Here is a 12,242-nt window from a genome sequence, read left to right as displayed (position 1 = left end):
CCCATAGCAACCAATAACATGCTTGCTTTCAAACAGGTGACCAGTAAATGCTACCTGTTGATTGGTTGCTATGGGTTACTGCTCCTGGGCAAACTTAGTGCCTTTTATTTCATAACTCGTATATGTCCACTGTTGTAATAATTAAAACATATAGCTTTGCATACCTGTAACACTCTATAAATGTATACAGTGTCACAGACGATGCAATATATTTATATTAATGATTATCAAATATTACAATTCATGAATGAACTGTTGTTAATCCTGAAGACTACAACCTGGTATTTTTTATATGAGTCACACTTTTTCCCATTCAGATTATTATTGTATAACTATGATAGAGCTCCATTGTGACACATAAGAACTAATCATAAATGAAGTATGCAAAAGGGCTTTTCCCAACAAGATTTATGTAATATTAAAATACTTGTGCATTGTCATTCTTACGCAACTCTTTTATTTGTATTGTATTTATTGTTCTCAAAATATACCAACAACACATACATTTTTTTTATATCAAATGACTATCTTTGAACAGCTTATGATGCTTTGTTGCTTCATTTAAAAGGTCTCATAACCCTCAAAAATAAGCTGTAGAGTCATACATATAAGAGAAAAACTACCATTAATTAACTACTATTAATAACTAATGGATGTATTAGTTAAGCAAAACAATTGATTAAACAGCAGTAGCAATGACAAATAAATGTACCCTCTTGTATCAGCATTACTGATTAGAATAAAAGAGAAATAACCATGAGTGCTTGCATTTTTTCAAAACTTGAGTGCTTGAATTTTTTGCTGTCCATGTAAGCTAAATATAAATTTAAAACCAGAAGCAAAGTATTGATCATATTTACTATAACCCCCAGCACAAAAAATTACTTAAAACCACAGACAAAGTAATTTACAAGAACTAAGATGAGCATAAGAAGCTGCTGGGGGGGGTGGCTAAGGAAATTCTTTTGGTGGGGGGTAAAAGGAAGTTGTTTTTTTCTACAGGGAAACTGGATTGGTATATAAATGGAACAATGAATGCTGTAATTCTGTGTAAGCTTGAGTAGAAACCTCTAAGTTTATTGAAGTCTTTATTTAGAAAGATGAAATTTTGCCTGTTGTTGACCCTGTTCTTCTTCACATGCAAAACGGTGAAATGTCAAAGCGGAGATGCTGAGGGAAATTGCAGTCGGGTAGTTAACATATTCCCTGCTAAACTCAAAGAATTAAGGGCTACCTTTCAGAAGATCAAAAATTTCTTTGTAAGTATTGAGCTATTTGTATTTTTCTTTTTTCCAGAACTGTGTGATTCTCTCTTCTGTATTATAGTAATGTTATTTCTTGCTATCCTTCTGCCTGTCCTGCATTTGCATAGATTGTAATCTTGTTCTTTGTGCAGTAGATGAAGTGAATGTTTCTATTCTAACCCCTTTCCTCCCTTTAGCAAAACCAAGAAGTGGGCGACAGCAGAGAGATAAATCTCTTAGAGCAATGGAACTTAGGCTTTCTGAGGGTTCACAGCTGTTAAGACTCCCAGAAACCCACTTAATGCATAGGTTCATTTGGGAAGTTGAATTAGTGCGACATCTGTAGGTGTGCAACCATCCCAAAGAGTCTCTTGTAGGAGAGTATTTTATTGGGGCTTGGTCCTGTATAGCAGATGCAAATATTTAACAAATTTATAAAACCAAAGGTCCTTATGAAAAGTCTCATAGTGGCACAAGCAGTTTACTTTGCATGGGTTCAAAAAGTAAGTATTAATATATTCTTATTTAAAATGCAATTTAGAGCACTGTAATTCCTGTGGAGCTGAACATACCAGCTAATGCAACACTGGAATCACTAGTGGAGATCTATAATGACCATTTAGCCCCTGAGGAACTTCTATGATGTCACTTAAGACTTCCCAGGCAACATGTGCTCCTTATCTCATAAAGTGAATCTGATACTATGGGCATATTTATCAAAGCGTGAGAACAGAGCTTGCCGCAGATCACCAGAGGTTAATTTCACAACCCTCTATTCACTTTATACACAGTTTTTAGGGATGTATTTATCAAAGAGTGAACTCTCACTTTCATCTCTTTAAAAATATTATACTATCATATGGTGTATTGTCTGCGTGCAGCCTGTAGCTTTCATAAGAGGTTTATCTGGAAAGAATATGTTGTTCTCACTTGTTTCTGCAAAGAAAAATACAAGCGTTCTCAATATGATATCAGAAATATCACACAGAAAAGCATTTACTAAATTACTGCACCCAAGAGAGTACGTGCATTTTTATATGTTCAGTTTAGGTGCCAACAGTTGTGTACAAAGCATATCTTCTGTATGGTTCTCTGTTCTGTTGTTTTAGGGCAACTGCTTTTAAAGGCACGTAGTACAGTACACACAATGACTTGTGTGGTTTTACAATCATCATGGAGATTGTATGAAAGCTGATATATTTCTGTACATCTGCATGAGCACTATAGGAAATTCTGTCACAATTACATAACAGTAAATAGTGTCCTGCTGCTTTGCTTGCAAATACTTTTCCTCTGGATTCTTTGTGTAGTTGAACTTTACCAATAAGCTGTCACTACATAACAGCAAAATAATTATGTTATCAGTACTATGTTAAATTTGCTCTTACCTTGGTGCTTTTCTTGGTTTAGTTAGCATAGGTAACATTTTTCATCAGCCCTATACCATTCCAAAAAATTCACAAAATGCTTTAAAAATAAGTTAGTGATTGCAAAAATTAAGTACGAGTGGATCTCTCATTAATCGTCACAAGAGAAAGAGAGTTGAAGCAAAGGAAGTGTTCGCTAGCTCTCAGCACAACAATGCTGTTTCTATGCTCAATCTTTCTGCTAGTATAACCATGACTCATTGTGTTGCATAAGCACTCATATCTCTCATATTAAAGAGAAAGCGCTTACCTCATGTACATTGGGAAGTGGCATGTATATGATGTCTGTCATCCTATTTCAAAACAGAATTACAGGACCATAAGTACAACCGCAACTAAATTTGAAGGACACTGTAACCAGAATTAAATTTCGAATAATTATTTGGACAAAATGGTTTTGATATCCTGTGTTGTTTCTTCCTCCAGCAAATGAAGGATAACGCCCTGGAAATTGTCTTACTTCAAGATGATTTGCTACAGGAATTCAAGGTAAGAACCCATTTATGACTTAGTTTTACAATGAAGCAGTAAAGGGTTCATTTATTAAATTAGCACAAATATTTTTATTTATTTATAAAGCGCTATAAGTGCACATAGGGGTATAGTTATCATACTGTGTAAAAAGTGGAGAGAAGCATTACTGGTGATCAGCAATTAGATTTCAACAGTTAGAAAATGAAAGCAAAGCATCTGATTGGCTGCTATGAGCAGAATCACTGGTCATGTTTTACTCCACTTTTTACACATCATGATAAATATACCTCTTAGTGTTGGACCTACCAGAATACCAGGAAAATTCTTGCTTCTAACTATTTGGCTAATTGCATAGTCGTTATCTATTTCTGTATGGGAAAAAGAGATGGAAAGAGTACAGACAAAAGAGATTAGGACAATAAAGAGTTTGGGGGAGGAGAGGAGGAATAATAGTTAAAAAAGTGGTCCAAGGTTTTCTGGTGGGCACCTGGCATCTAAGTCTGACACTGGAGCAATCCATTAACAGAAAAAACAAAGGTTAGTGCATTAATAAAATAAAATAACAAAACAAAATATAATTACAAGGGCTGAGTAGTTAAATGCTGAATGAATATTAAAGAGACAAAATTGAGAGGTCCCTGACCCACAGAGCTTACAATCTTTGTGCTCTGCTTAGTCAGTTCAGATGATAATTAATGGGCAGTACAAGGTACTGCATGCCTCTTAATATATGGCACCTTGGACTGCACATTGGCTAGGGCTCCGTAAAAAGACTGAGGTTTAACTTCAGTTAGTAAATGGATGATTGCTACTCCAAGCACATCATACAACACTCTTAAATGTAGTGTGCAATTCTGAAAGGTGTTAATATAAATGGAAGTGTTGTGATGAGTGTCACCCTTTAGCATGAAGTTTCTCTTGTACTAAAGGATATGGTAAGACATGTATTCCTTCTACTGTTGGTCAATAAAGAGAAAAAACAGTGTGCACATGAAAGTTCTGCATATAAAAAATATATTTAAATTGTCTCTTGCAGGGCAACTTGGGATGTCAGTCTGTGTCTGAAACAATTCGATTCTACTTGGAAGAAGTTTTACCACAAGCCAATCATTACAAAATGAATGTCAGCTTCCTCAAGGACAAGTTGTTGGATCTGAAGCACACCCTGCGACGTTGTGTAAGTGTGGGAGGTTATCCATTTTTCTCACATTGCCTATGCCATACCTCGGGCATTGTTGCCATGTGGTGATGCTGGCAATCTACCTGACATTACAGAGAATAAGATGAAAGATAGAACCAGAAATAGAAATGGAGCATATAATTTTCTGCCAGTACCCCGGTGCCTCCATGCCATAAAAGAGTTCTTTTTGAATATACATCTGGAAAACAGATGGAATGTTAAAAGCTATGTGTGTTCTTCTGTGTTAATATTTGCTAATCAAACCTCATCAGAAGTTTGTTTTGTTATCATCACAAGCATTAAAAAAAAAGCAAGCAACTGTGGGAAAAAAGGGAAACAGTAGAGGCGTCCAGTGTAACATGACTCAATATAGGATGACTAAAAAGGGGTAGCTTAAAGATGTCAGTTCCGAATGCCCTCCCTCTTAGTGCACACCCCCAAACCAGTGTTACTAAGGTCATGCAATAGGGTTACACAATCCTAAAGTATTTACGTGCAAAGTTTTACAGTGTTGATGAGTAAATTGCTGTGCTGTATTTATTTAAGGATTCCATTCAGTTACCAGCACAGAATACTGACACAAGGCTAATATGAATTGGAATAGAAGTCCTTTACCAACCCAGGTTCACATGAGATTAACTGCTGCCTTCTCCTGGTTCTTTTCACAGCATAACTTCCTGCCATGTGAGAGAAAGAGCAAGGCTATCAAGCAAATTAAACAAACATATAATAAGGTAAGTTTGTGGTATTATGAAAATCACAAAACAAAAACTGTAGTACCGTGTTAGCTAGTGTAAAAAATAATAAAAAATAAAACACAAACACAAGAGTATTGCAGAAATGATATCTATATTGACTAGCCAATATAGTTATCATTTCTACAATACTCTTGTATTTGTGTTTTTTTATGATATTAGGAAAAAATGTTAAATAGATTGTATATCCGACTGGTGGAGAACATACACTGGGTTATGAATGTATCTAGCAGAATCTTATTACATGATACACGAAAAATTAGCAAAAGATCCAGACTAAAATCGTCACACTGCTAAGCTACATTCATAGTTTCCAAATTGCACATTAACTTCCCTAAAACTATTGCTTTAAAATAAGCACTGACACAAGCATAACTACGTTTATGTAGCTATATACTACCTTCCTTATTGCAGGTTGCTCAACACAGTGGGTCAGACGTGCATATATGTATGAATCTTCTGTCACGTGCTAAACACATAAATAAAGCCTTACAAGGACAGTTAGTACAGGGAAATCCCTATGCTGTCATACATTATGGTATTTCTACATCAACTAAAATACAGGGAAGTCTACAGTGTCTAATGTCATGTCTGCTTTTTAACTACAATGTAGTTGGTCAAGCCTTCTGTGACAAACAAACAATGTCCTACAAAAGGGTATGTGAGGTCATAAAAATGGTTGTGGCCAGAGTTTGAAAACACTGGTGTCCTGTATCTGCAACTCAAGCAGAGTTAGTAACTAGAATACTATCTGGAATACTAACTAATACTTACTAAATAGAAGGGAAAACTGCATGGAGTTGCCTTTTAATACATGGATTGGAAACCAAAAGTAAATCTTCATACTTCCAGTATTTCTAGGAGAGTCAGTGATACAAATGTGTAAATATAAACAACTTGCACAATAAGTGATACCTTTGATACCTTAGGCCAGGGATCCCCAACCTTTTTTACATGCGAGTTACATTGCACATGGAAAAAGTGTTACAGAGCAACACAGGTATAAAAAATGTACCTGGGGTGCCAAATAAGAGCTATAATTTGCTATTAGGTAGCCCCTATGTAGAATGGCAGCCTATAGGAGGCTCTGTTTGCAGTACATTAGGGTTTTATGCAACTAAACCTTTCCTCCAACCCAGAAATTCAAAAATAAGAACCTTTTTTGAGGCCACTGGGAGCAACATCCAAGGGGTTGGTGAGCAACATGTTGCTCAAGAGCCACTGGTTGGGGATCACTGCCTTAGGCCTATGTTGGATTTCACTCTAATGTGTTTATGAGCAAAAATGCATGCAAAGGAATGTTTTGCATTGACTGTTATTATCATTTTCATAATGAAAAGAGAACATTTTCCCTTTTAAACCTGAATGTTTTGTGGAACAGGCTCACATTGCAAGCCCACACATAGCGGCAGATATACTAAAACTCTAAGGGGGCCATTTACTAAGAGTTGGATTTTTTTTCCCAATTCGGATTTTTAAGTGCAAAAAGTAGCAGAAAAACGTTGTGACTTTTTCAACATTTACTTTGCGACAAAATGGTTAAAAATCCAACAATTTGCCAGCTAAAACTTGTTGAGATCATTTAGATCTCTTCCTTTCCCTGGAGGATACTTCTTTACTTCAAAACTTTAGAGGTTTTTGAATTTTTGACGCTGGTTTTTTGTGCAGCAATTAAAAAAATTAGAGGTTTCAGTGCATCAGTACAACAGTTTTGCGACGTTTCTGCAACTTATTCCTGCATCTACTTTTTCAGTTCATTAATTTTAGTAAATATCAGACATTCATGGAAATGAGTTTATTCGAATTTTTAAAAAGAAAAAAAAAGTTAGAGTTAGAGTTTTAGCTAATCTGCCCCTGACTTTTTTAATTCTTTGCTTTTAAAAAATTCACATAATCTAATTTCCATGAATATCTGACATTAACTAAAAAGTTTGTATTGAAAAAGTACGTGCTTGAAAAAGTTTCAGAAAAGTCACAAAACTGCGACAGAAGTATTACATGTATCATATTGTCATACAGACATGCTAACAGATACAGTACTCTTTACTGAATAACATTTGACCATAAAAGAAAAGATATAGACACAAAACAGCCCCTCTATTGTTATTACTCTTCCCTATATCACTATGTCACATCACTAACATGTTTTATTTTCTCATATCAGATGCATGAGCAAGGTATCTACAAGGCAATGGGAGAATTCGATATTTTGATTGACTACATAGAAGACTATCTAATGTCCAGGAAGAAGTAGATCAGAGAGCCTTCAATTTCTATATTATCTGGTTTATCAGTGAGGGGTTGTGCTTTTATACCTTTGCAGAACGCTGCTTTCCTACATATTATTGGGGGCAGCAAAGTGTCTTTATGTTTACATAGATGGCATGTTTTAATGCTGTCCTATTTTATTGGGGTTTTTTGTGTAACAGAACACATGAAAAGCTCCATTAGAAGCATTCTATTCTATGCAGCTGCATATTTTCAAGGATAAAAGTTAAAAAACAGTTTAATTCACATTGGATGGTGAATCTCTTTATATGTTTTTAGTTCTGTAGAGAATGGGTTATGATACTTAAGTAAAACTTTAAAAAAGTGAATAAATATCAAATCAAATGTTGGCAGCTTATTGGCCAATGATCGAAGTGGAATATCCTTATTTTCCCTGTACGCCAGGCTTAGATTTGCTTGTTTTGGTGTTCATATATTTATCTGTTATACAATATGTAATGTCTACAAACTGTAATAGGGGAATGAGTAGGTTAAAGTGTGGTGTGTAACGACATAGGACTAATGGACTATGGGGCCGATTTATCAAAGTTTGAGATCAGCACTCACCACAGTAAAATTTCCTCACAATCTATTCCTGTGGGATTTGTTAGAGATTTATTGAGTTCAGCATTTGACAAATATGCCTCCAAAAATCCCATAGAAATAGTTAGAGACCAGTGGAGTTTTACTGTGGAGCTCTCTCTCTTCAAAGTTTGATAAATCTACTCCTAAATGTCATGGTGCTGACACTAGAAACTTCCTCCCACAGAAACATCTGGCTCATTTATGAAGACTGGGTAAATTTGCACCTGCAGTTTTTATAATTGTTGTTGAAGTACAGCTGGTGAACAGTAGGTTGGATATCTCAAATTTTAATACAACAATTAATTTAAATTAATTTATTATCTATTTCAGCAACACTTTCCCCAAGTGGATCCTGAGATACTGGAGGCCTAAAGCCAACAGGGTCTACACAGTACCTAGGTTTTTAAGGCATATTTAATTTATTATACATGGTAAAGTACTAGGGGTGTTTAGGTGTTGTGTGTTTAAGCACAATGCCGCAAATAAAAGGGTATCACTAAACAATGTATTTACCTCCTGTTTGTAAGGATAATTTCGTAGCTTTATTTTGTTCAAACTTTTTACGTGGCATATTTAGATTTTTTTATTTATACCAAAAGAATTACCTCTATGAAAAGTTGCTAAAATGTTTTATAGTAATGTTACATGCATAGATACATTCTCTTTGCTTTGTGGGGAGTTTTTATTGAACGTTTTGTATATATTGTGTCCTATAAATACAGCACTGGAAATAATTCTGCTCCTTAATCATCTTTGAAGAGTTTTCTTTTAAATAAAGCATTATTTTTCTAAATTAAAGTTTTCTCTTTTCGTTTTTTAACAAATGTCATTAAAACTCCTTGAAAGGGAACAGGAATGGTGCAAAAAGAAAAAATCGGTTGTGCTATCCAAAATAGAGATAATAAAGTTAACTTGGAGTGCGTATTCCTAAAAGCCGTGGCTTCTGGCTATTTGGTCTGTATCCTTCTCACTGATTGCTCCAATAAACCTGCATGGAGGCAGTTTTTTTGAACCTACTGAATCATGAGTTTTTTGTATTTGGGACAGGAATGGTAACAGCATATTTGTTCTTCTACAACAATTCTATAATACACAAAAGCCATGAATTATGTAATCTGATTAAATGGCCTGTTGGCCAATCCTTTAAACTGATAAGGCCATCAAAGGGTCAACACATTGATATATTATGATTTTAATAATTCAATGGGACTATGAATTACTAGAATACCATACAACTCAACTCATGTCGGGCCAGCTAAAGTTATGTATGCTAATAAAAGCCAAAAAGAGAAAATTAAGGTTTATTTACTGAATATAAGTAACTTCTGGTTGGTAGTCACAATATCCTTTTATTGGATTTAAACCTGGGACAGTAATTGACTTATTTATCAATTTTCGCGTTTGTGAATTCGAGTTTTTTCTAAATTGAATAAACTTGCATATTGAATGCTCACTTATTTATCAATAAGGAAATTTGTTCGATTGAAATAACTCACATTTTCAAGCTTACAAACTCAAGTAAAGCTTAAAAAACTTTAATATTTCGAATTGAAAATATGGCTTGACTTGCCTAAGATAGCTTTCAATGACTTCTATAGAAACTCGCAAGCTTTTATATGGTGAAGTTTTACATTCGGTTTGGGTTTTTTCACACTTAATAAATAGCAGACATTCAAGTTTTTGAACCATGATTCAAATTCAACCTATATGTTGACAAATCACCCTCTAAATGTATTTATATAAAGGACTGCCTGACCTGCTGCCACAATTTCAAGCAACTATAACAGTGCTTGAAGGTGATATATTTTTACATCCATAGGAGTAGTTTTATGTGCTTATTGGACTATTCAACAACACAGCACCCAAAGCACCTACATTGTTTTAATTTGCCTGTCATTGTCAAACTAATATTATACTAATTGTATATTGTATGTAGTCTATAATTATTTTTTTTTTATATTTGTTTCTGTGTTTTTAAATGTACTTTAACTTCAGAAATGCTTAAAATACTAATGTATCTAGTTGAAGCACATTAGAACCCTTAAATTATGAGATTTGAAAGCACAGTACAACTAAAGGTGATAAGTTTCTTTGGAGGGGGTGTTCTTTTGGAATTGATGCCGTTTTTTGATTACTCATTTTTTGCTGGGGTTGTTTACTTAACCTGGTCGGCAAATACCAGAGCTACCATCTAAGTAGCTCTTGAGCCCCCAGGTCTGCTGCTCGGTCTGCTGCTCTGTGCAGAAAGTGCCAGAACAAAAATCCAGTGCTCGGTGCAAAGAGCAGTGTCAGGAGGTGCAGCAACGTTAAGGACAGGTGTTAACGACAGAGCCCCAATGGGGGTGTGCCTCCTTGTACTCCCTAACTTGTACATTTGAATGATGGCATTGTGACAAATGTGGCCTTTTTTACACTTTGTACACTGCACCTTACATTATAAATTATCCTTTACGTATTTAGTGCATCCCTAATTAGTATATTCAGTTAATGAAAATATCTCTAGAGCAGTGCTCAACTTCTGTGGTACCGAGGGCCGGAATTTTTTAGACCTACGTGGTAGAGGGCCGATAATGGAAGCCAGTTTTGACCACTCCCCTTTTTGAAACCGCACCTACTTGAAACCACACCCATGTTATCACATGACCATACCCATATTAATGGTTGTAGTACAGCAAATACCTGCCATACTCTGCCTTCCCTACCCTGCCTGTGTGTGCCATACTCTGCCTTCCCTACCCTGCCTGTGTGTGCCATACTCTGCCTGCCCTACCCTGCCTGCGTGTGCCATACTCTGCCTACCCTACCCTGCCTGTGTGTGCCATACTCTGCCTTCCCTACCCTGCCTGTGTGTGCCATACTCTGCCTTCCCTACCCTGCCTGTGTGTGCCATACTCTGCCTTCCCTACCCTGCCTGTGTGTGCCATACTCTGCCTTCCCTACCCTGCCTGTGTGTGCCATACTCTGCCTTCCCTACCCTGCCTGTTTGTGCCATACTCTGCCTTCCCTACCCTGCCTGTGTGTGCCATACTCTCTCTGCCCTGTATGGCACACACAGGCAGCATACAGTGACACAATGTTGGCACTGCTCCTACAGTCTGCACAATAACTATATATTAAAAAAAAAAACTTTTTAATTGCAGTACCACCTCAGTATGTGTTCTTTTTGTAATGTGCAGGGTTTATTTGTGGGTTTCTACTGCTGTCTGAGGTGTGAACAGGTAAACAATGTGGGTGATTACAACCTGAGCCTGAGGTGTGAACACTGCAGGGGGTGAACAATGTAGGTATTAAAAGGTGTGAACAACACAGGGGATTACATTTTTAAACAATACAGAGGGATTACAGTCTGAATCTGAGGTGTGAGCCATGCAGGGGGCCAGTTCATCTCAGTACTGATACCATTTAAAGCTTACACAAGAATAAGCCATCAAAGCAGCCAGACAGGTGGAGGGCCACACAGAGGGGGGTCGCGGGCCGCCAGTTGGACAGCACTGCTCTAGATTATATATTATACCAGATATATGAACCCACTATATATTCTATTTTCCCCAGTTAAAAAAAAAATCATCTCCGTCTTTGTGGATGAGCCACTGTTGGGACCTGCCTGATCCAGAACAGGGAATCTTTAAGTGCATCCTGGTGTAGCCACATGAGGCTGTATGACTCTATTCCCTGTATTTCCCTCCTTGGGTCATACCTGTAATTCATCAGGTCCAGCTGCAGGTATTTAAGAGGCTATTTAACTTCTGAGTTGTCATTGACCTGTTTATGGACTAATTCTTGTCTGCTGCCTGCCCTCACTACTGTCTTTTTTATGTGTTTGAACACATTTGAGTTAGCAGCATTGCTGTTTTTTGATTTGTATTGTTACAAAAGGTGGTTAATCACAAGCAGTGAATTATAAAATAAGTTTTGAACACTAATTTCCATAGTCAGACAGCCTATGGGATGAATTCTAAACAACAGCTAGAGTACCTGCTGATGTCAACTACAGACCAGTGTTTGACAAGGGCTGTATTTAGGTGCCCCAGACCCTAGACCTCAGTCCACTCTGATCCCGTGTTTCGCGTATGTATAGGCAGCCCCATTGTCCTGTGCATGCGCAAATCAGTCTGAAAGCAAGTTCCCACCAACCAGTTTACCGCTAGATTTAGCGAAGGACTGGGTGAATCATTTTTACCATATTGGTACCTAGCACCTGTGGGCAACCCTCCTAAAGCTGCATTCCTAGGCACAGGCGTCTGTGTGTCTATATGGTACATACAGCTCTTGTTTTAATCCTACTGGATATCTTTGGGAAAGTGCAGGG

The 12,242-nt window shown here is 36.7% G+C and overlaps 1 protein-coding gene across 1 annotated transcript; it reads left to right on the top strand.

Moving 5' to 3' along the window:
• Window positions 1-1,100: 1,100 nt before the first annotated feature.
• il10 (interleukin 10) lies at window positions 1,101-7,334 on the top strand. The gene is made up of 5 exons (NM_001171929.1): window positions 1,101-1,259; window positions 3,098-3,160; window positions 4,182-4,322; window positions 4,994-5,059; window positions 7,245-7,334. The coding sequence occupies exons 1-5, from the start codon at window positions 1,101-1,103 to the stop codon at window positions 7,332-7,334; spliced, it is 519 nt and encodes a 172-aa protein (NP_001165400.1).
• Window positions 7,335-12,242: the final 4,908 nt, after the last annotated feature.

The sequence above is a fragment of the Xenopus tropicalis genome, chromosome 2, assembly GCF_000004195.4.
Source record: "Xenopus tropicalis strain Nigerian chromosome 2, UCB_Xtro_10.0, whole genome shotgun sequence".
In the NCBI taxonomy this organism is placed as follows: domain Eukaryota; kingdom Metazoa; phylum Chordata; class Amphibia; order Anura; family Pipidae; genus Xenopus; species Xenopus tropicalis.
This window is presented reverse-complemented; position numbering and strand designations above follow the sequence as displayed.

Bases quoted from the DNA above. Each gene is read 5' to 3' on its own strand.
- il10 (NM_001171929.1), top strand. From the start codon at position 1,101: ATGAAATTTTGCCTGTTGTTGACCCTGTTCTTCTTCACATGCAAAACG. The intron at 1,260-3,097 runs GTAAGTATTGAG...TTCTTCCTCCAG, and splicing joins AGAAGATCAAAAATTTCTTT to CAAATGAAGGATAACGCCCT. The intron at 5,060-7,244 runs GTAAGTTTGTGG...TTCTCATATCAG, and splicing joins TTAAACAAACATATAATAAG to ATGCATGAGCAAGGTATCTA.